The following is a 24,584-nucleotide window of genomic DNA, read 5'->3' on the forward strand; positions in this document are numbered from 1 at the left end:
ACAGAACACAACAGATTGTTTTAAAAACTGCTTTTATCTCCCACCTGCCCAATGTAATTATATTACTCAAGAAATGCTGGCATTGAATTTCTGTCCTCTGCTTTTGAATCAGATGAAACACCTGTGCAGCCACTAAAAAAGCAAATGGACTTAGTTTGGGGCCATTCAGGTTTGGGCCTGTTCAAGTTCAAAACCAAATGGCAATACATGCCCACAACCTGGGGAGCTGTAGAATTTGTGAATCAGATCTGGAAAAGGCCTCTGTTTTATTATGGAGGTTGCTATGGAGATGACTATGTGGGAGGCAGGGAGGTGGTAGGGGAAGACAGTGGCAATATTTTGGAATGGTCAAGCCTTGATTTTTTTATAAGAAGACTTAAAATCAAGTTTTGAACAACAATATTCCATGTATATGGATATTACTGCTATGAAAGCAAGATAACCAGAGGAAGGATAAACAGAAAATCCAAATTAAAGTCTAAGTATCTTAAATTATTGGCCATGAAATCAGTTACTTTAACATATTGTCTTAGGGGTCATGCCATATTCATATCTGAAATCCTAAGATCTGGTACATGCCTAACATACACAGTTAACTCAAAAAATATTTGCTAAACTCAATTATTTTGGAGAGGAAATTTGGGTAGCAAAGCTCCTAATTCTATTTCCCAACAGCTCATTTATGAAAATTATTAGAACAGGAAGGTCTCAACTCTAGAGAAACACTGCCTCCTGCCCTAGTGCTCATAAATATATATTGAATGGATGAATTAATAAGTGCATAAAAACTTGATGTCCAAATTCTGGTATAGACTGAGTGTACCTGCCCTCTAATGTTACTAAAATATCATGTAGTACATTGAAATTATTACCTAATAATCTGAAAAAAAAAAAAAACCTGACCACCAGGTCACAGTTATTTTCCTTCTACACAACTGAGCTCCTAAAGTTGCAGGTCACACTCCAAAATGGAAAGGCCTTACCTATCATTATGTCCCTATGTAATGCTAAAAACAGAGACCCACAGAACTTCCTGGATTCAAAGCCACTTGCAAGACACCAGTCAGGCTTTCAACAAAATTTGAAAAAAAGAAATGTAAATCATTTTGGGGTAAGAAAATAGAAGGTTTCTCCTCTATTATTTCTTTTTCACAAACCTTTAGAATTAGAGAAAGAAAATGTTTAATAGCTCATCTTTTTTTTTAAAGAAGAGAAAAAAAAAAAAACAATCAACTAGAATAGTCTATTTACTTCTCTTAGCCTTTGCAGAAATAAGATCCTAACCCAATTCCAGCTTTTGATTTTATTAAACATACACAGAAATTCGATGATATCTGTTCTCTATTATATATATATATATATATAAATGTTTAACTTATAGCAAGTCTCAAAACAGATGACTTGAAAAAATTGATAGGAAATAATCAGGGACCGCAGTTGCCTGCTGGACATTATATAGCTCACTATAAAGAAAGACCATAAAATATCAAAATGTATCCGGGTGCGGATGGGGGAACACATTGAAGCATCAAGTTGCTAAAGTTCTCTTAACTTCAGCACAGTAGATACATTTTGAAGCATCTCAGCCGTTGACATGGCATGGTTCAGTACTAATTTTGTGTTTACTATGCTATATCACTGCACAATTCTCTAAACACACAATGAACAAAATTAGTATAAATATAATACCATGTTAACTGCCTTTGAAATCCCATGGAAAATTTTTTTTTTTTTTTTTTTAATTGTTTGGTTTTGGTTTCTGGTTTTATTTCATTTGCCATGCAGGCTCAGAACAATCCATGAGGTTTAAATGATCTTTATAGCTCCACTTTGGGTTCATGGTGTTTTGATGTTATTCCAATATAGACATCTTCATGCCCCTACCCCTGTCAATTTCATAGCTGCCAATGGCTGCTGTACTTTTCCTGTTCCCACAGTTAATCTGGGTGTCCCATTGCTCCAAGTTGGGTGGTACACCATGTTTTTTTTTGTTTGTTTGTTTGTTTTTGTTTTTTTTGTTTTTTTAGTATGTCAGGAACTGACTGACTTTAAATTTCTCTGGGATCTTACCTACTCCTTCCATGGAATTTGATGCTTTTGATTATATATTAATATTTATATATGTATGCTTATACATATATAGATATAGAAAATACACACATTAACACACTATAATATATATAAAACACATGTATATTCACATATATGTATGTATTGTTTTTTGCAAATGTAAAAATAAAGCAAGCAAAACAAGACTGACCTAACCTACCTGTACTCGGCTCACATTCAATGAAGTCTTCATCATCGCTTGAACATTCAGCAGATGAAACAAGGTCATCTGATGTTGGCTGTGTATGTCAAAGGAAAATAATGGGGTAGGGGGAAGAGAGAGGAGAGAGAGAGATAAGGAAACCAATGAACCAAAGCCTCAAAGACTTATCACTATGTCCTGCCTCCTATCATTTTATGTTTCTCTTCTCTAAAGAGGGCATGCTGTAGGATAGAGCATTTTAGACTCTTGTGTAGCTGTGAATGACTATGGGTTTAGATAACCTGTATGGGTTTTATGAGAAGCTACATGATTCAAAGCAGTTCTAGGAGGCTCAAGACTATCCTATCCTTGTAAGTCACATTGTACAATCTGACTCCATTCTAATTTTAATTTCAATTTTGAGAATCTGAAGGGCAAGAGAAAGGTTATACAAATGGTGGGCAATACAAGAGTGCAAGCCAGCATGGAAAGGCCCTGCAAACTTTGAGAGGGATTCAATGCATATGGTGTGTGGTCTCAAGTGTATGATTTGGTGGTTGTGAATCTATAGGCAGGCATAATTAATGAATGCTGTGGAATGCAGTCTGTTCAGGAATAGCATAATGGCTTTTCTCGCTAGCAGCGATCGCTTCATGTAATTGCTGCAATTAGCTGAATTAGTAATGTAGGCCAGCAGAGAAATACCACATGACAGCCTCTGGACACAGACAGGTAAGACTGTTTTTGATGACAGCAGAAAAAAAATCTGGTTGCAACAATAGTAATTCAACTTGTGACAATTTTTTTTTTTCTATTAGATTCTGTAGAAACTCCTCAATGCCAGGGAATCTGCTGCAAGAAATATAGGAAACTTTGGGTATGTGTAATAAGAAGCACCTTTGCTACATAGAAGATGAGAAGACTATTTTCTGTACCTGATATTGCATGCACAATAAATACTATTGAATGATTAATCTACCGATCTTATGTAAAAAACAAACTTTTGTCCTACTATGTCCATAAGAATACTCAATATATAGTAGTTGTTCAATAAATGCTCATTTCTTTCATCTTCTCGATATTAATAGCATTAACTGACTTCCTTGGTTTTATTATTCCCAATGCATTGAAGTCTGAATCCATATTCAAGAGGAAAAGCAATTAGAAGTCAGATGCTGAGCTAGACATGTATAAATATATATACATGTATATATATATATTTAGTTATATATATATTTAGTTATGGATGTTATTAATTGATTAGATACAATTCTCACAACAATCCTTTGGGATGGATATAATTATTATGCTTTTAAGGAGAACTGGAGTTCAAAGAGGACACAAGAAACAATGAGGATTTGAACTAAGATAGATCTTAGTCAAAGTCTGCATTTGTGGTTCACAGAGGCTTCTTTTACACCTCTTCTTGCACGATATTAGTCTTGGACTGAACCATGCCCTCCAAAATTCACATGCTATAGTTCTAATGCCCCGTACCCCAAAATTTGGTATTTGGAGATAGGGTCTGTGTTAAAATGAGATCATTAGGGTAAGCCAAATCCAATATGGCTGGATTCCTTAAGCAAAAGATGAGATTAGGACTAAGCATGCACAGAGGGACCACCATGTGAAGATAAAAACAACGAAAAAAAATATTTAATATTTCCAGACAACATCCTTTTTGAAATACACACACTAAGCATAGAATTACTGGACACAACAAAGCATAGTAGAAAAATCACATGAGGTAATTGATTTCATTTAATTGACAGGGGCAGAGAGGTGCCTTAAACCATGTTATTGATCTTTATTCTACATTTGACAGAGAGATACTTCAACCCTGCTCCTTCTTAAAGTTAATAGAAAAAGAATTCTAAACATACTATTTTTTTTTTCAATTGAACACTACTGAAGTGTATGTTTCATTTCCAGCAACTGAAGCTGGCAGTTGTACAATAGAGCTGCCATTACTTGTGTTAGAGAAATGGTGAGCATACTTCCTTGGAGTGTCCTATTGTGATTGGACCCTATGCAGGCTCACTTTCAGTTACTTAGGGAAGGGAGGTGGTAAGGGAATACATGTTAACTGTGCAAAAATCCAGAAGGCTATCATAAGAGGCAAATGGCCGTTTTGGAAGGATCACAATCATTGTTCGATCATTCTAAAGCATGAGTTACCCATGGAGGATAATATCTCCCTCAAGGCACAAAAAAGCATTTTGGGTGTGTGGGGGGTTGGATCCTAGATATTAAAATGTTTTTTGACCTGCCAAAAGCCTACAGTACTTAAATATACAGTATATCTGTGGTATTAAAATTTTATGGGAGAGGGGCAATTAGGGAAAAAAAAAAAACTGTCTAAAAATCTCCCTAGAGAGCAGTAATAAAAAAGAGGTTGAGGTTACACTTCTAAAGTGTAATCAATTGGAAATTAATTGTTGGTGACTTCATTATAAGGACCTTGCAGAATGGCCTATATACGGCATAACTAGCTTAGGTTCCTAGTATTGAGTAAAAGCCAGTGAGTTAAGGAAAGTCTAGTGAATTCATCAGAGGAACTGAAAGCCAAGTAGTTATTCTAAGAAAGTTATATTAAATTTGACTGGTCAAAGATATGATGTAAAGTTTGTTTCAAGAAAAGTACTAGACTCAGGTTGAAGGATATTTACTACTTTCCTCTCAGCTTCCCTCTGCCTCCTTTAATACTACACAAGTGCTCCCCTATACGTGGTTTGGATGGCAATGTCCCCAGTACCACTCTCCTTCACCATCATCACTTCCATTTCAGTTCCCAAAATGTACCTGCAACCACCGTTGCAGACCCCACACATATGCTCTTCCACGTTTTCACTCCCTTTCTTCCCAGTTAAATGACCCTGTGCCCTACGACTCAGAATTTGATTTGTGCTGATCTTCTATATGAATATGGATGAATACAATGTTCCTCCTAGGCAACAGAATCACATTTTGCCGGTAGCTCCCCTTAATGGTGGCTAGACTCCAAGGCGGGTCCATGACTGGCAGTCTCCACAGAGCATAGCTGTGATTCCCAGCTCCTACACTTACAGTCAGTGACCAGGGGGTGAGTTTATTTCCCCTCTCCAAGTCTCAATTTTTCCATATGTAAATTGGGATGCACACAATATCTTGTCATTAATTTAAGTGTAGTGTTAAAAATGAAGCTTTGGGAACACCTGAGTGGCTCAGTCAGTTGCGTGTCTTACTCTTGGTTTTGGCTCAGGTCATGATCTCAGGGTTCATGAGATTGAGCCCTGTGTCAGGCTCTGTGCTCAGTGGGGAGTCTGCTTGAGATGCTCTCTCTTCTTCTCCATCTGCTCTCAGCCCATGCATGCATGTTTTCTCTCACACACACAAAAAATAAATCTTAAAATAAAAAAAAGTGAAGCTCTGTTCCTGGCTTATGGTATATGCTCAATAAATATTAACTAAACTAAGTCAATCAGTTAATCAATAACAGCACTTCCAAGCCTAGTTGCTGCTCCTAGTTTAAATAAAGTTGCTATCCAACTATGTATTCTTTCTTTAATGATTCATCCCCAATAGAACTGTTCTTCATTACTGATAATTCATTAACTCTATATTCATTTATCACCTCTGGATGCATCTGCCATGAAGAGTGATAAAGAAAAATATACTCATAAAGATGCCAAGAGAGCTTAAAAATCACTGGAAGATAATCTGTTTCCCATGGCTCTGGGTCCAGACAATCTGTGTGGGTTTTATATGAATCCAGCCCCTTCCTTTCTGCCTCTCAAACCTCATCATCACCAATTACAGCCACTGCCAATGAAATTCCCAAAGCCATTACAAACATCTCAATCCCCTCATTGCCCAACACAGTAACCAATGTTTGCCTGGAGAACCTGGCATCCAATACTACCATGCTTGCCACAGAACACTGTAGTTTCAGAAATACTTGCTCTGCCAGGGGCAGCAAGCTTTAATTTGCAAGGGACTCAGGATTTAGCACACTATATTTAGGGATTAATTTTTTTTTTTTTACTACTTCTGTCCCTGCCATATAAAAACCCCAAAATTACAAACCAAAAGCTTTTGGATGACACACACTTAGAATCACATCCTAAGGTAATGACAACTTGATTCAAAATTACTCTCAGAAAACCTAAGGCATTCTTTTAGTAGCTCTTTAATTTTCTTGTCTGTGTCCTTCCCCAAATATAAGTAAATGTAGGGTCTAACTCTAAACTTTGGGAAAAAAGTCATACTTTTTTGACTAGTGGTTCCCGTGATTGGTGAATTATGTTCCTCTATTGCATATACACACAGACTCAGGATATAATTATTATGACTAGAAGGGAACTATGGACTTTGGTCTTTAAATAAAATACAATAGCCATAGGCTATGTGTATGTGTATATTTTCCTATAATCATGTCCATTTTTCATAATTACTCATAATTCCTTAGAAAAAAAGAGCAGTTAGCACTCTGAGAGAAAAAGATATTTGAACTTTCTAGAATCATGGCCATGGCCTACTAATAACATTTACCACTTATTAAACACTTGCTCTATTCAGACTTCATGCTATGCAGTTAGCACATATTAACACATGTAGTACTTCTAATAACCAGCGGTGTGGGCATTTATAGTGACATCTGCTACTTTTAACTGCCCACCATGCATGCTCCTTCAAAGAATAGTATTGCTTTAAGAAGTTCTTCTATTCTTCTAGTTATGCAGAGAATGCTTATGAAGGTGCTTTCTATGTCATCTTCATGTTTTTTTCCTTCACAATGATTGTCTAAAGCTCTCATAATTCCCAATGACTAAGCCTAAAGTGTTTACAAATTATGGCTCATATGTCAAATATCCACATTATCTATAAGTCCATCAAGAAAGAATAGAAGATCTATGACCATCTCCAAACCAAACAGTTTGATGCTGGCTGGACTACTAGATCCACCACCTGTGATATATGACTATATAATTAAGGTGCTTTGTTCATCTTTCATTGATTTCTTTATTACTTGAATAAATATTTACTGAACACCTATGTGTCAAGCACTGTAGCCATTATGAAGAATAAAGTGAAGATAAATCACAGTTCTGCTGTTCTGGGAATTCACAGTCTCTGAAGAGAGGGCCAAGTAAACAGGCAAACTTGACATAGTAAACTGGATCCCATGACAAGAGTAAGCATAAGGTGCTAAGGGAACAAACAGCAGGGGAGCAGAGATAGCCCCTGGGCAGAAGGGAAACAGAAATGAGCCCTGAGGGACAGGCAACAGTGAAGCTGGGAGAGCTAAGAGCTGTAGGTGGGAGGAGAAGAAAATTCTAGGTGAAATCAACAGTCATTGAAAAAGCTCATAGGCATAAAGAAGCACAGTTTATTTGTATACCTAAGAGTAGGACAGATGTGAAGATATGTTCCAGCATGACAGAATGACAGCTACCTGAGTTATCGTGTTGTTTTTGCAAACTTGGATAATGAGCATGAATTTAATATCCTGTCCTATTGGGACATCTCTCCTTCTTCCCTCCCTCATGTCTCATCAGGGTCATCTGTCGCCCTTCCTCTGGAAGCACATACACATGGTTTCAGGACATAGTGCATGGGTCTGACTGGGCGATTCCTCCACAGTGCAGATTAAAGGCTTTACCTTGCCTTCTCAGGAGGAGGAAAATATTCTTCTGTCCTTATATATTAGCCAAGTTCATAATAATTCCTACTACCCCATTTTAAAATATGTATTTCATATTTTTAATACATATGTTGAAATTACTTGGTTCTGTATTAGGATTCATAGAACTAAAGATAGGTATTATAATAACTTTCAATAAAATATCTGTCTGGAAGGAGGCCTCTATTCTTTTCTTGAAAGATTTTTTTATTGCGTTTGTATTCCTCTTTTTTTTTTTTTTCCCCCTAGGAGTGTTTATTGAAATTACCTTAGAATAAACTGAGACAGAAGAAAGCTCAAAACTCTGTCCACGCAAGTAAATTTATAGGTATGTTTACCCTCCAATTCCCTCAGCTTCACAGACCTGGCTTCTCATTTTCCTTCAGTGAGTTATTGTTTCTGTAATCAACAGCTTCTAATTATTTACTCTGAAGGGGTCTACCCCACAGAAGCAGCCCCCCTCATTCTTCCTTACCATCCATTATTTGGTACTGAGAAAAATATCTGCTGCCATGGAGAAGAGCTCAAGGTAGACTCATCATGTTCCCTCTTGCCTGCCCAGATGCTTATTTGTGACTTCAAATTCCCACCTTTGGCCCTTTATCTCATAGTGAGAATAGGCTAATCATTTGGGGGAGGGGGGGGTAATCATTTTTCTCCACCCGGCTCCTTCAAAGCACAGTTATTTGACCGAGATTAAGCGCAAGATAAAATAAGTCCTGCCACAGAACAGCTTTATGAAATTATAAATAACACACTCAAGAATGATGATCGCCTTTCTTCCAGTGAAAAAGGAAAAGAGAAAGGCCCATAAATATTCTGAAGTCCCTCTGAAAACAGCCATACATCTCTGCAGCTGCTTCATGCTAAAAAGAATTCAATTTCTTCAAATGCTTGGTGTTTTAGTTTTTCCCCTCTATACTTCTATTCTGTGATAAAGTTGGGGTTTAAAGTATCTCATGGGAGAGAAGAAGTCATACAGCTTTATTATGAACATGTTATTCTCTATTTAAATAAAGGATGTCTAAGATACTTTTAATTAAATAAGAACCCACAGACTCTAAGTAAATCTGTAACCTTTAATGAGATTTGAAAAGCCTGACCATCACAATTTAAAATTACCTATTAGTTATTTCTTTATTAAATTATTGCCACTGCATAGTCCCAGTTTAGATAACTGCTTATAGATCCCCTATCTGACACACACACATTACTGGATGATTTTTAGACTGTACCAAAGATAGAAAAGGCCTGGAGCTTGGGCAAACTTATTAGAAGCAATAATCTCAAGCTTCCCTCTTCCCCCTACCAGCCCTATCACTTCATCCAGCTCAAGCCCAATACAGAAACAACCCTAAAACATGGTAAGATGCATGAGTGGGATTATCAATACCCTCATTTTATTCTGAACATCCCCTTTATACTTATCTTCAAAACAAGCAACTGACACTACTATGAGAAAATGAAACAAATGGCTTGAACTTGTCATACTCAAGTGCGTGAGGTCGGGGCATACCATAAGGCAGGTTCTGAACGACAGAGACAAAAAGACAAAATCCCATCTAGTTAAGATGCTTTCTGAGTTCCCCTCAGGCCTTACCTCTATGTGCCCATGTAACTTTATTGGAACAACACCCTCTGAATTTTAAAACTATCTCCTGGAGCTCATGTTATTGTGGTTTTTCAAAATACTCCTTTCCTCCTTTCTCTCTACCCACTCCTGGAGATAATCACTTGCCAAGTTAGATATGAATGTCTATATATTTTACTTGACTCATATTTCCATGAATGAGAAAGCTTTAAGGAGAATTGCCCTGGGCTACAGATATGGCATTTGGCATAACCAAATTCAGTTAACTGGCCCAGAGCTCTCTAAGAAAACTGAATTTAAAAAACAAACAAAAAATTGTTCTTGAGATACGATATTAAGTATGGATACATTTACTCACTCAGTCTTTCCTCAACAAATGTTTATTAACTGCCTACGATGTGCCAGTCACTGTGCTGAGGGCTAGCCAGACTCAGTCCCTGTCCTCATGTAGCTTATAGACCACTGGGATTTGAGCCAGGCTAAACTAAAAAACACTGACTACCTGTGAAGTCCATCAATGGTACCCACTGTGACAAAAACTGATTATTCACAGGCGTTTTATGACAGAGGATCATATAGGAATCCAATGAAATAGTATCACCAGCTTCCCTTTAAACTCTTCTCATTCTCAATAGCCTCCATATTCTTCATTTCCACACTGCATATACAGGAACAAGATAAGAAAATGGCATGATGTATAATAACTTTTACTAATGAATTAACCTTTAAGGAACTCCCTTTGCAGACTCAAGATTTAATTAACAGTGGAAGAACCGAACTAAGTTTAGCCAAATTTTGTGCCAAGGATTGAGGTCCTTTCCTTCTATCCTTGAGGTCTTCTCAGATTGTATAAGTAAATGTGGTGTGGCATCTTTTTTTTTTTTCCTTCTTTTCTTTCCAGTTTTAAGATTTCTTCCATCTGCTCAAAAAAGGAAGGGTGGATCAAGAGAGAGCGGAGGGAGGAGGGAGAAGAGAGTGGGTAGAAGGGGATTAATCTATCTGTTGTTCAAGGCAGCCTGACAGAGGGAAGAGGAGTATTGAACCACAGAAGATTAACCAAACTTCAATGTACCTTCCCAAAAGCAGGAGGAATGTAATGCTACGTGGTGTTCCACTGATAAGCAAATCCCTCTAAATCCTTTCAATTTATTTCTTGGCCTGGAGAAATTACATATTATTTAGGAGGCAGGAAAAAAAAATACAAACCACCCACCCAACCACATACCATCTCTAGGAATTTAGACCAGGAGCCTATCGATTATATACACTCAAGGTCTGGCTTTAATAGTTATTTTTCTTACTGGTGCAGGTCCTCTCTAGTTGGCTAGTTGGAAAAGCTTGGCTGTGTTTCCACTGTAAACTCTCTTGGTTTTCACTACAAACATTGAGTATTTGGGGTCTAATCATTACAAGGGAATGCCAAAATTTTAGCTGAAGTCCAGGACCTAATGTACTTTTCTTGTTTATCTTCTTGTCAACCTGTCACCTTTTCTTTTCTTTTTCTTCTTCTTCTTCTTTTTTTTTTTTTTGGTGGTACTTCCTACCAAATCAAGCCTCTGCTTTTAAGGGGCAAGTGACCAGGTCAAATATTTATGTTACCCACTAAAAGTGATAAAGGTATTAATTGATGGATATTAAAATTCTGTATAAAAGTCCCTATCATGGAATGCATCTAAGCGTTTTTTTTCTTTTTTTTTTCCTTTTTTTTTTTTTTAAGAAAAATGTACCATTATTCATTTCTCCATGCTCCGTATTCAGGGAAAAGAAATGGGTTTTTGGAAAAAGAATAGGAAAAATAGAATCATATTTCTTTGTGGAGATTTTTTTTTTTTCCTCCTGGCCCTCTGTTTTGTAGTCTAACCTTATCACTCAATATAAGAAAACCACCCTTCCTGGCAGTTTGAGATCATAGCTTTAAAAGCCTTAATAGACCAAACATTGGAGAGAACAATGAGTTGCAGGATAAAGCCAGTCCTGGATATTGGTCAGCAATTCTGAAAAAAGATATAACGTCCAGAGCAAATAGCAGTGGTTCTCAATCTTTGGTCACTGATAAATTAAGATATGCTAGATGGGAGGAGAGAATGGAATGGGGAAAATAGCAAAATATTGGTAATCACACATAGCCATATATATATATATATATACTTTACTTTTCTGAAAAGAGTGTTCATATACTTTACTGAAAAGAGTGTTCATTTTATGTGATCACCTGTTATGTCTGTCAATGTAGAAAAGGGCTGAGAGGGATGAGCACTGGGTGTTATACTATATGTTGGCAAATTTAATTTTAAACAAAATATTTTTTTAAAAAAAGAAAAGGGCTGAGAATGGCTACTTTGAAAAACTAAAAGTAAGACAGGTTCATGCCTAATAAGAAACTAAGAAATAAATGCTAGCTCAAGACACTATAAACACAAGAAGGAAGAGCATATTAGTACAACCAGGAACTTAGTGTGTGGCATAGCAAACTTACCGAGAGCCATCAAATGCAATTAACTGAATGTAAAATACAACTGATAAAAAGACCAGATTGTTTTTCCTTATTACACTGAAAAGAATCTCCCATTTAGCCATGTAATAAAATATTAGAAAAGGCAGATACAGGTGTCAGAGCAACAGCAGCAGTTAAAGGAAGTTTTGTGCATTTGACATTTGATTTAATAAAATACTGAGGGAGTTACACAGAATCTGCAGTAAATTTGAACCAGAACTACAAGGCAAAAGTGAAAATGAATTGAATAACATGGTATCAAATCCCAAAAGAGGAAGAATTCAAAGAATTTTGGCTTTGGGTTGAGAATTTAGCCCTAGTTACTCATGTCTAATACTAGCCTCCCACAAATGAAGACTGGAGGATCATATTCTTTGATTTGTGTGATAAATCCCAAGTTGGAGAAAGTCTTTAGATACTGCTGCATGGGAAATTCAGGAACCGAGATGGACTCAATCACCCTACAGAACTCACTGCCTCATTCCCAGGCTGCAACATGCTTTAAGTAAATTATATCATCTTGGATATAGCTACAGAACAATTTATAAAAGCAAACAAAACAGAACTTTAATGCAAGAAAGAAAAACAAGACTATTCACTACTCATTTCTTATGGACCGCAAGGATAGCAATTTTCCCCTAATTTATAGGCAAAGGCATTAATTCACTGTCAAAGTGGGTGTTAGAAATAGAACAGGTGTAATCCCAGACAGGAGACCTATGCAATCACACAGGGGTCTCTGCTCACAAGGGCTTTAAGCTTGGTTTAATGCCCTGTTCTCACCATCTTGAAGTTCTTAACCATTTTAATTTTGAACTTGTATTTAATAAGTGAAGTTCAATAAGACAATGGAACATGTGCCTAAGGAAATGAGATACATGCAATGTGTGTGTCTAGCCCCATTCCTTGCCATCCCATCTATAAACAGAGTTTTTGGTGCTCCAAAAGCACAGGATTCTGTGAACCCACCATGTAATGGAATAAGATGAATCAAACAGAGTTACCTGAATTAATCCCCCACTTTTTCTTCCTGGGAGGTTGGTATTACCTTCTAGACAAGAATGACTATGGATAAAGTCTTAGTCCAAAGCTGATCTCCTTTGCATGTCCTTCTTTTAGCGTTTCATACTATATCCTCTGATATGAACACACAGGTAAGTGTGTTACATCTACTGAGTAAGTGGGGCTCCATTGGGCTCTGCTTTCCCTTTGAATCAAAGCTGCTTAGAAAGCAGAGTTAAGGCAATGGCATTTTAAAAACATAAGCAACCAAGAAAGCCAATCACATCCTTTCTTACTTCTCTGTCTCAGCCAACCATTTACACTAAAGATAACAAATCTAAAGAGAAAGGACCACTCAGAGATTTTTTCCCTTCATCCTATCTTATTCATCAGTAAGGTGGAAGTAGAGAGTGCCAGTAGGAGGCACAGGTATCAAAAAGTGAAATAAAGACAGGTGAGTTAGTTTTGTGCAGTCTCCACTCTTCTGGTAAGAATATAATACATTTGCATACACGAGCTATGAAATAATGAATTGCGTTATTTCGGCGATTCAGCATTCAAGTTAAATGCTCTCGTATCTGCATTTAAAACTAGCATCACCCAGTACAAAGATGGATGGTATTATTCATGTTAATAATTTAAACTTTTTATTTACTTAAAATGGCATTAAATAGCAAATAAAAAGTCCTATGACAAGTTGAGAGACTATGGAGAAAGGAAAAGAGCTTGATATTTTTGTACTTTCAACAGTACTTTTTTTCTGTTCCTTAAACAAGGGGACCCTTAGTCTCATTTTGCACTGGTTCCCTTAAATTTTGCTGCTGCTCCTGAGAACAGCAGGAGCTGTAAAATGTCTTTGGGCCAGGCCAAAGTGTTCTAACATGGTTTTTAGAAATTCATATTATGACAAATAGTTTATGCTCCTGAAACTGGGTCTCCTGTGCTTTACTTCTGGCCTCATGAGTGGATAGGTACTTTGGGAGAAAGAGCACCAGAACCTCCGCCACCTCTCACCCCCCTACAACTGTATGGCTCTTTTCTGCCCATGCCTCCCACCCACTTCACCTTCATCTCTGCCCACACTGGAGTTTAATAACTCATAATTCCAGAGAATATCTCATAATAAGGCCCCAGGCCTTGCTTATTCCCACTTCTCTCCAATTCTGAGAAGAGTTGCAGTGCAACCACTTTAAAAAAAAAAGAATTATGATTGGGGCACTTGGGTGGCTCAGTGTTCAAGCATCTGCCTTTGGCTCAGGTCATGATCGTGGGGTCCTAGGATCAAGTCCCATACTGGGCTCTCCACGGGGACCCTGCTTCTCTCTCTGCCTCTCTCTGTGTGTCTCTCATGAATAAATAAATAAAATATGTTTTTAAAAAAGAACTATGATCACATAATTTTCTCAAAAAATTTACAACATTCTTAAACATGTACAGAGGCAGTGTGGTGGAAGGCAGAATTGAACTGAGAACTAATGATACAGAACCAATGACCTTTGGCAGCATCTAGTGTGAGGTAAACTTCCCTCTGGGAACTGCGAGCCAGCTGATCTTGGGAAAAGTGGGCTGCACTTCCAAACTGGTCCTCTAGGAAGAGAGTAAGTATCAATACTGCTGAGTCAGTACATCTTTAAAAACTTATGTCAGAAGAATATTTTTAATTTACACTCTGACTCTGAAAAAAATCAATATGTCATTTGTTGGGGCTTTTTTTTTTTTTTTTAGTCCAAGCATCTTTATTTAGCTTCTCTGTATTTTTTCCCCCTAGTCTTCTAGAAAGCAAAGGAAAAAGTGTTTTGTTTGTATTCGTATTGATTCGATCACTTTGAGCAAAAAATAAACAACTAAATACAGCAGGAGTAGCTTTAAACAATCTTTTAGGGATCAAGATCTCTAAGCAACATAGTCTCTCATTCTAGGTGACTGGAAATAAACAGAAATCAATAAAGCAGGATTACTGGGCAATAAACAAGAGAAGCCACATTCATAATTTAAGAGGCTTCTTTTCATGCATTCATTACCGAAGAATGCACATGAGCCCTATTCTATTTTTACAGCAGCATAGATTTCCTCCCAGCATGTAGTCTTGTTTTTAATTCTTTCTTTTTTTAAAAAAATTTTTTTTGAGAGGTGCTGAAAAGAGCCTTTCTAAAATATACCCAGAAGTTCCCACATTCCTAAAGCTGCTCAGAGGAACCAATAGACAAAGAGGGGTGTTTAGCACACAAGGCAATGATTGGGCTCCTCAAGCTCTCCCTCTTGCAGACCTCTCTATGTCCAGTAAAGTTCCAGGGAAAGAACAACACATGACATAATATGGGCACCCGGCCTGATGGAACATGGTCTCTGCCTTCGAAGTGCTTACAAGGTAGCAGGAAAGGCAAGTGTTGGAGACATTGTCAATATCCACTCTACTTTTCCTCTTTTCTGGGGCTGGTCATGTGACCTGCCTAAGTGAGTCTCCTTTGCAACTAGATATGGGTATGTGGCACTGGTCTAGATGAAGTGATGGATAAGGAAATATGCTAGAGGTTCTGGAAGTAATTATTCTATTACCAATGAAAGAGGAAGAAATGGCAGGACCCACTGCTTTCCTTTCTTCTTTGGGTATGTATGAAATGTTTGGAGCTGCAGCAGCCATTTTGTGACCAGAAAGCTGGTAAGTGTGAGGGAAAAAACAAAAGACCTGAGAAGCTGGACTTTGATATTGTCAAATGAATGACCCAAACAAGTAGATTTCTACTTTCTAGACCCCGGAGTTTTTGCTTTAGTTTTCTCTTACAAGAAGATGAACATAATCAAAATGGAGAGAGCAATGCATAGAGAGCAACCAGAGATAGAGAGATGCAAGGCATCATGTGAGTAGTCTCTGCCTTTGGTGGACATTAGTCACCAGGTGATATTTTAATAATATCCAGGAGTGAGACTTGGAAAGCTTCACAGTGAGTACAATGTTCTCATATGCTGACTCTATAGCTTAGATGAAAGTCCAAAAGGAACATGAAAGAGGAGAGATCATTTTGGTATTGGATAAGTTGGGATAAACATCTTTACCTTAGTAAGAGAAAATATTTTGAATTGAATATCCTATAAGTCCATGCAATCTGCATATCCCAGACAAAATGGTGCCTCTGTCTATGGCATCATTACCCCCTAGGAACAAACCCAAACCTTCAGGGTCACCTGTGAATCTTCACTGCTCACCATCCCATCCTCCAGGAACCAAATCCCATAATGGCTATCTCTAAAACATCATTCTACTTTTTATGTCTCCTGTCCAGGTTGGCCACTCACATGGATGAATCTTGAAATGTTTAATCAGACTCCCTGCCTCCACTTTCCTATCTTCAATGAACCCAAGAAATCATTGCCAGAATAAAACTATAGCTTTCAATGTGACACTCTCTTGGTCTAAATTTATCTCATTGCCTAACAAATGAATTCTAGACTTTTTTTTTTTTTAGTTTTAAGATCTTCTACCTCTGGGGCTCCAGCAGAACTTTGTAGCACTGTCTTTCACTGCCATTTGCTCCTGTAAGCACCTCTTCACTGCAACTATCAAATAAATGTTTCCCATGCTTTGAGCAAGCCTGATAAGTTCCTGACGATGTCCTGGCTTATACTGTTCCTTACCTAGCTCTACCTGCATTTAATTCCATTTATACCTAGTAAGATTCTACATATCCTTCTTTAGGACACAACTCCAATACATTTTCATGCAGCTTCTTCTTGATCTTACGGCTGAAAAAATATATTTTTTTTAGATTTTATTTATTTATTCATGAGAGACACACAGAGAGAGGCAGAGACACAGGCAGAGAGAGAAGCAGGCTCCCTGAGGGGAGCCTGATATAGGACTCAATCCCAGGATTCTGGGATCATGGCCTAAGCCGAGGGCAGACACACAACCACTGAGCCACCCAGGAGTCCCGAAAAATAAAATATTTTAGTAGGCTAACTTAGTACTTTCTTCAAATCTCACTTAATGTACTTACTATATTCTGACTTATAATACCCATTTAACCTATGTTTTCCCTTTTATCTGATTGCTACTTAAGCAGTAGATAGAGCCAACTATGCTACCCAGGGAAAAGTATTGTGTATGGGGTCAGAAAACATGAGCTCTGGCCCCTGAAGGGGAGCCCAGGGTGACCACAAGCACTCTGAACTCTTCTGTAAACTTGAGACAATGACATCTACTTCATGCTCTTGTTGGGTAGATTGAAATTGATATCAGCAACTCAGACACATTACTATTGTGTGATGTGTCGTTAATATTCCAATGTTATTTAATATTGGTTTGAAATTATCCACAGGGCTACAGTGCTGGACAAGAGCTTGGGTGCACAATATATATTTAAATGAAGAGCAGGTGCTCAGGGAATGTCTATGGATTTAAATAGAATTGGATAAGCCAGGAGCTGTGTTTAAAGGGTGGAAATGATATGAGTGAGTGGAAGAGAGAAGCACACCCCATTCTTGTCAGATTATTATTAATTCTGACCCTAGGAAGTGTCAGGGGCAGGAATGCTTTTACAAGCTATTTGTCAAGAATGGGAGCTGCTCTGGAAGAGCATATTTGCTTCCAAGATATATCATGTCTCATTGGTCCAGACAAGCCTACAGGCAACTTATCTTGCAATTCTACAACTACGTATCAGAGTCAACTCCTTACCAGCAGGACTATAGGTTTAAACCAAGGCAAATATCATGTAGTCATCTGGATATTTGGACAATTTAATATTTTAATAGACCAGTCTTCTGTGAAACGTCCAGGAAATGCCAATAAAGAGATTTGGGGTTTTGCTTCTCGTCATCTGCTCTGGTTGAGCAGAGACTAGGATGAAACAACCTATGGTTCTTTGGTCACACTAGTCCTGTCTCACTTAAACCTTTAAGTAGAATTCGTTATACAAAAGAAAGTAAGAGTAAATGTAATTGCTCTGAATAAATGCCCTGTAAAATGACTTCAGCAATTATGCTGTTTGTAAGTATCTCTGAGTCCATTAAGATAAACATCTATCTTTGAATATTCACATTAATGCACTAGACTGTTCTTTCTTAGATAAATCTTACTTGAACATTGTGCAGTTAACAGTTTATCATCCCTTGCTCTTCTTCCCTTCGATGCACACATTAATGGATGCAGGGGGAGAGCGTTTAAATGGTGCTAGTCGCAGAGCACACATTAACACACAGGGCAGTCTCTAAACATCTTTAAATGAAGAATAAATATACTTTAGGTTTTAAATACCTTCATAGGCTGTATACCCAGGAACACACCAGACTGGACTCTTAATTTCCCATGTAAGTAATATCTTATAGGCAAAGGCAGTAAATGCTTCTATTTAAAATTGTTTTAATATGCTTTCGATTGCTCAGCACACAGAGGTTCAAATGGAATCTAATTCCCTAGTTACTCCTCCATAAAAAAATATATCTCTTTATTTATATCATAGGATATACCTATCATAGGATATTTGTATTTTAAGTTTGGGCCCTAATTTCATTAACTTTTACAGTCAAACTGGGAAGATATACAAGGATCCTCAATACCTATTCAAACCATTAGTTTTTTCTCTGTTCAAGTGAAGGTCAGACATAGCCCATAAATAGTGCATGGCTTTCACTGCTTTCTGTGGGTGTTGTACTGGCTATAACAATGGGGTAATATAAAACTTATCAGTCAATATTCAACAATCAGTGCAGCAGGAGAACGGATTAATCAGAATGGACAGTAGCCGTTGTGCTGGAGCTGGGTCCTGGAAGATTTTGCTGTCCCAGGCCTTATGGTATGGACAGAGGGGAATCCTGATGGGAGGGATGCAGATGAAAGTACAGGACACTTGGAGTCCTAAGGCAATAGCTATTTACCGACTAGTATCAAAGTGTTTAAATGATTTTAACAGGTTTAAACAGATTGTTTAGCAGATGATGCTAAGGACACCAAAGTGATACACTGAGTTTGTCTAGGAACAAATTCCTTCACATGAGAAAAATTTTCTTGAGTGCTCCCCAAGGATATTCCTAGCTGCGCCCAGGTAGGTGCCTCACCATTCACTTATTCAAGTCTTTTCTGCTTTGGAGGAAACAAAAAGGCATCTGAAGTGGCCCCGGTCCTCAAGCTTATAATTAGGTAGTTGAGTACCTGGAATAAATATCCTTAAATAATAGTAAAAAAAAAAATTAAAAAAAAAAATTAAAAAGGGCTCTGAGAGAAGAGCAATAAATTGTGGTTGGAATGTCAGAGAATTTGTGGAAATGATAGTGTTTGGATTTGGCTTTCACAAGATCTAGGACATAAATGAGCAGAGGCAGGGACAGATAGTGCAGATAAATGGCATATATTCATGCAGAGAAGCAGGAGAGTAGGAAGGAGGGAATGGGAATAAGAAACTAATATGGATTGGCTGGAGCATAGAGTAAATATGGAGAAGTGAGGTTGTGGAATGAAAAAAAATTATACAGAGGGACAGACAGATATGAAGACAGACAGAGGAGGTGTTGATGGCTCCAGAGAAAGCTACCTTTGTCACCTGATATATATAAACCAAATCAAATATATACTAATCATGTACCAGCAAGATGATCTTTTTTACATAAATGCCAGCACGTTATTTGTTTAATCCCAAGAAAATGCACATTCCGAACATGTAAAGGAACCTCTAGGCCATGCTAATTTTCACTGCTGGGGGCACTCAGCTGATTGAAGACATGCCTATAGACACTTCAGAGATGAATGGAATGCCTGTCTGCACCTCTTAAGTAAGGCCTCTATAAGAAGGCAAAAGCCTTAAAAGAATTCCTATCCGTGGGTAAGAATTTTACTCTCTGTTTGGAAATTTATCCTGCAGAGTTTTTCTGTCTTCCAACTGAATAAAACGTTTAGCCTGTGAGACAGTTAATAAAGCCCTGCAGAGTTACTTTCCACCCTGTTGGAGATGATTTAATGCCACACATTTGGAATGATCACGTTTATGCCTGTGGTGTGTGTGTGCACACACATGCGTGGATGTGCGGGTGTATGTGTGCATGTGTGTGAGAATAACAAAAACATAAAAAGGACAAAGTTTTAACAGCCCAATAGATTCCCAGCTGGAACACACTTTCCGAAGGAAAAGTTACATAAAAGAAACTTGGGCAGCTTTAAACACCATCTGGGCCATGCTGTGCTCATTTGAGCTTTACCTGTTTAAAAAAAAAAAAAAAAAAAGCAACACAACAAAAAGTACCTACAAATACAACTAAAGAAGAGATTTTCTGATTCTTTGGAGATCAGATGCTCTTGCCTTCAAACATGTGCAGCACATCGCCTTCAGTCCTATTTGGTTCAGGGATACATTTTCCTTTTTAAAGTAACTAAAAAAGCCTTCTAAAGTCCGGTCTTAATCTTTGGAAGAAAAATAAAAAGATGTACAAAATAAACCCAGTACCTTTTAAGCCTAATTTAAAGAGATTTCCTAGGCAACTCAATTACTTTCTGTAGTCTTCAGAGGTAAAAGGTAAACCCAAGAATCCCCATAGGTAAAACACTGGTATTTCCAAACCTTACAGTATCATGCAACCAAAGAAAGAAAAGACGATAATGCTAAGGGCATAGAACTAAACCCAAGACTGACACAACAGGGTAATAAGCACAGAGCACATCATACCTTCTAGTTTCTTATTTTAATTAGTCAGCACCAAGGTTGGAATATTTCATATTCATAAACCAATTTATGGGTAGAAATGCTTTTGCTCTTGCTTCAATTTCTCAACTAAACAAGAATCCATTTCCATCTTTTACATAAGACATTAATACATCTGAAGGAGAGAGGTTTGAGGGAGAGTTTAATTGTATCCTTTTATTAAAAGGGAGAGTAATATTTTCTCTCAGGAGACAATTTTCATGTGAAGTTTTAATTGCCAAGATTCACAGTACCCCGTCAGACCATTTTTATTTACTTATTTTTTTTTTTTTGCATTATAAAGGCAATGAGGAGATCACCAAAGAGGCAAAATTATAAAGGTCACAGAATGAATCCAGAGGATGCACAGGATTCATACTTCCTTTACACAAGGAGTCCTAAGGCTTCCTCAGCAAAATTAGATAAAACACAACTAGCTTATGATAAAAGGACTTCTAAAGACATATATGATACTATTATAATTTTACATAACAAGATGCATGTAATAACATTACTTTTAATCACATTTCTATTTTATTTTTTTCATATTTTCATTTTTCAAACAAATTACTCAAGGCCTGTTAAATTTCCATGGCATCTGGACAAAAGATTCACTTTAAAAATGTTAGATATTACTTTCTCTGGATGGAATTAAGAATGAATGCTTTGAAATTTCTATTCTTTAGTGAATGTCAAAATAGTGAAGTTATGGGGGCATAAAGCAATGGGAATTTGGAAATACAGCCTTTCCCATAAACATTACCATTTGATTTTTAGGGAGAGGCAAACAAGGCTGTGAATACTGACTCTACCGTGACACAAGCTTGTTTCTTTATTTCTTTCTTCCATTCTTTGTCTTTTTTTAAAAAAAAATCCTCATCTGATTCATAAAACAGCAATTTGGAGCATTTTAATTTCTTTTCTCACTTAATAACAGTAATGACCTTCTGGGTCAAACATTTCCTCCTAGTTAATGATCGGTTAGCTGAGAGGCTAGGTAACAAAGACAGGCAGCCTAGTCACTAACTGCCAATTAACATCCACTTTATCAGTCAGTGCTGTTTAAATAGAACAAGACCTATGCCAAGCTATCCACAGAGGGCTGGATACCAAAATCATATCATTAAAAACACAATTCCATCAAGGCAAAGCTCTTGGGATATTCATGCTATCACAGCAGTCGTTTTTCTGAAAGATAGGCAAGTGGCAATGTAACTCCTTGTTCCAATTCTCAGCAGAGGGATCTTGCCTGGAGAAGACAAATCCCCCCATCTCTGCTGGTCTATGAGAGAGTGAATGTTGGACACCCCACAGAAACTTAATGGGGGTACTTCAAGGAGGAGCTGCTGAATCCAAATGCTATCCTGTATATGTGGCCAAAATCCTTATCTCTTTGGGTCATAGTAGATTTCCTGCTAGTGTCTTGCCACCTGAGAGAATAAATCTCAGAAAAAAGCTCAAATTCAGATAGTTAGACCTTATGAGCTTCTTCCACCAGATTTAATTGGATTCCATTTCTTTTTCTCTGTGTGTTGTTTTCTCATATAATTTATGGGATTACATAATAGCTCTTTAGCATTCTTAGGCAATATCTTGGAAACTATAATGCTGTTGGCTAAAGGTTTCAAGACAATGATTTGTTGATTAATATTTTAGAGCTATAATGCAAGAGATAATGAAAATCACTAGCATATTTCCAAATCTTTCATTCATTATTTTTTTAATGCTCCCAAAGATTTCAATGCATGATAGAATAAATGGATTCCATACACTAGCTCCATCAAATGGATTGTTCTAAAAATCTTTAGGGATTGTGATAATCACACTTTTCATTTATATAGGGACTTCACTCTCAGAATACTATTTACATATGATGCAGAGTCCTGGCAGGACTAGTCAGAGATCATAGTCTTAGTTGTGACACAGAGAGACCAAACAGGTCTCTGAGTCTCTATCAACTACTTTTGCTCCACAACAGTATGAGGAAAAGTAAAAGAGTCAGGTTAATGGACATGAATCTGGCTCGTGGCTACCACAGAGAAGAGAGAGGGCTACTTCCTATGTTCTAAATTTTAGTCAACTAGTTATTAAAGCTTCTGTGAGCTTTAAGTGGAAACTTGTTTAAAACACATCCTTTAGGGAAAAAAAAAACACATCTAATACTTATAGCACAGTACATGATGCTTTCAAGGTACAGAAGAGTTTTCAAGCTGTGGAGGGAGTCCAAAGGTTGTCAGCTACCAGTGGTTATGAACAAGGCAGATTTGTCCTTTTTTATGAGGTATAATTGACATTCAGTGTTATATTAGCTTCAGGTGTACAAAGAGGCAGGTTTGTTCTTATGTGATGAACATGTTCTGCAGGACCCTTCACCTGCAACAAGGCAGGGGAAATAGAAAGCACACCACTTCAAAGCAGTATAGAATGAAACTATGTAGAACACTTAAGAAGACTTTTTCTCCACCACTTTGCCATACACATAATAGACAAGTAAATACTTTTTGATGAGTATCCCCAGTAAAATAACATGAATGATCTTGGACTCTTTCTATCAGCAACATAAGCATTTGAATATTAGTTCTGGTGTGGTGATCAAGGAGTGGGGATTAGATTTGTGTGGAAAGCTGCTTCCATAGCACTGGATGCAATTTGTATTTTGCATCATACGAAAGGCCAACAAATGTCAGTCCTTGCTGAACTTTACTGTGTTCCTGATCCAGAAAAAGAGAACTGGATCAAGTGAAATGTAGCTTCTTCTTGTGCCATAGGATGCTGTGATGAGACAACAGATCAGAGAGCTGGAACCCTAGTGTCCAGAGAAGAACCAAGGGCATGACATGAATTCTTCTGGCCTATCTAGTTTCATGGAACACAAAGGGCCGAGTGCTGGAATCAGACTCTGTTGGATGGTGACAGATGTCAGCTCACTAGCTTCCTTCCCTGGCTCCTTGTACCCTTCAACAGATTGTGAATTACCATGCAGTTTGGCCCTACTCTTTTTCCTGTATCACATCACCAATGACTTTTCTATTTCATTCCTATTCTTCAAAAAATTTTGTATTTTTCTTTCCTTAGTTATAGGCTGGTCATTTGAATTAGATCCACCAACCTATGGTATATAGTACAGTACGGCTGGCTAGTGATCAGGAATTAAATAAATCAATAGGTAGGCACAAAAACTGAACATCAGGAACCAAGGGAATTAACTTTTTGGCACCTAACAAGACAAAACTCTACTAACTCCTAAAGTAATGGGGCTAATTTGCAAAATAAAGCAGATCTTTATCCAGTTTAAAGAGTTTCATCAATTATTTTTTTGAAAGAGAAATTTATCTTCAGAACCAGAAGTTTCAATGTGCTTGAACTTAGAGAGATGCATCTTATGCAAAACCTTAAGGTATTGTTAGTGACTGAAAGAAACATTTCCGATAGGGTTTTGGGTTTTTTTAGGTTTTGTTTTATTTTGTTTTGTTTTTATAGATGATACAGGTGCAGCTCAATTTATTCTATTTCCATATTTTGTGCACTGAAATGACCCATGCAAGATCCTGAAATGAAGTCCAGTGACCCTAACAATAGCTTTCTGAGGTAGAAAAGATGAATGATGTGCACTAGAAACATTTGCATCAGCAACATTTAAATAAAGTTTTTTTCTTGATCAGAATATTAACTTCATGGAACTTTCTATCTCTTGAGCCTTCTAAATTGAGATTATATTGGATCCAGCAGATTAATACACACGGTAGAGATTTTGTGATTATTAAATAATGAACCTAGAGAGATTTAAAGGTGGTATGTAAACTAAGAGGCATAGAAGTTGAGTAACTTTCTCATAACGAATAGCAAAGAAACAACAAAGAAATCATTACCCCTCAAAAAGTGTTCATAAATTGTTTGGTTTTCCCCAAAGGACAAAA

The 24,584-nt window shown here is 37.3% G+C and overlaps 1 protein-coding gene across 6 annotated transcripts in view; it reads right to left on the reverse strand.

Moving 5' to 3' along the window:
• Window positions 1–24,584, reverse strand: part of NRXN3 (neurexin 3) — a 1,543,117-nt gene that overhangs the window by 49,113 nt on the left and 1,469,420 nt on the right. For all 6 annotated transcript variants that reach the window (XM_041758643.1, XM_041758640.1, XM_041758644.1 and 3 more), the window contains one exon: window positions 2,270–2,348. In XM_041758643.1, coding sequence (XP_041614577.1) covers window positions 2,270–2,348 — 79 coding nt within the window. The remainder of the gene's footprint in view (window positions 1–2,269; window positions 2,349–24,584) is intronic.

Source organism: Vulpes lagopus, chromosome 6 (genome assembly GCF_018345385.1).
Source record: "Vulpes lagopus strain Blue_001 chromosome 6, ASM1834538v1, whole genome shotgun sequence".
Taxonomy (NCBI): Eukaryota; Metazoa; Chordata; class Mammalia; order Carnivora; family Canidae; genus Vulpes; species Vulpes lagopus.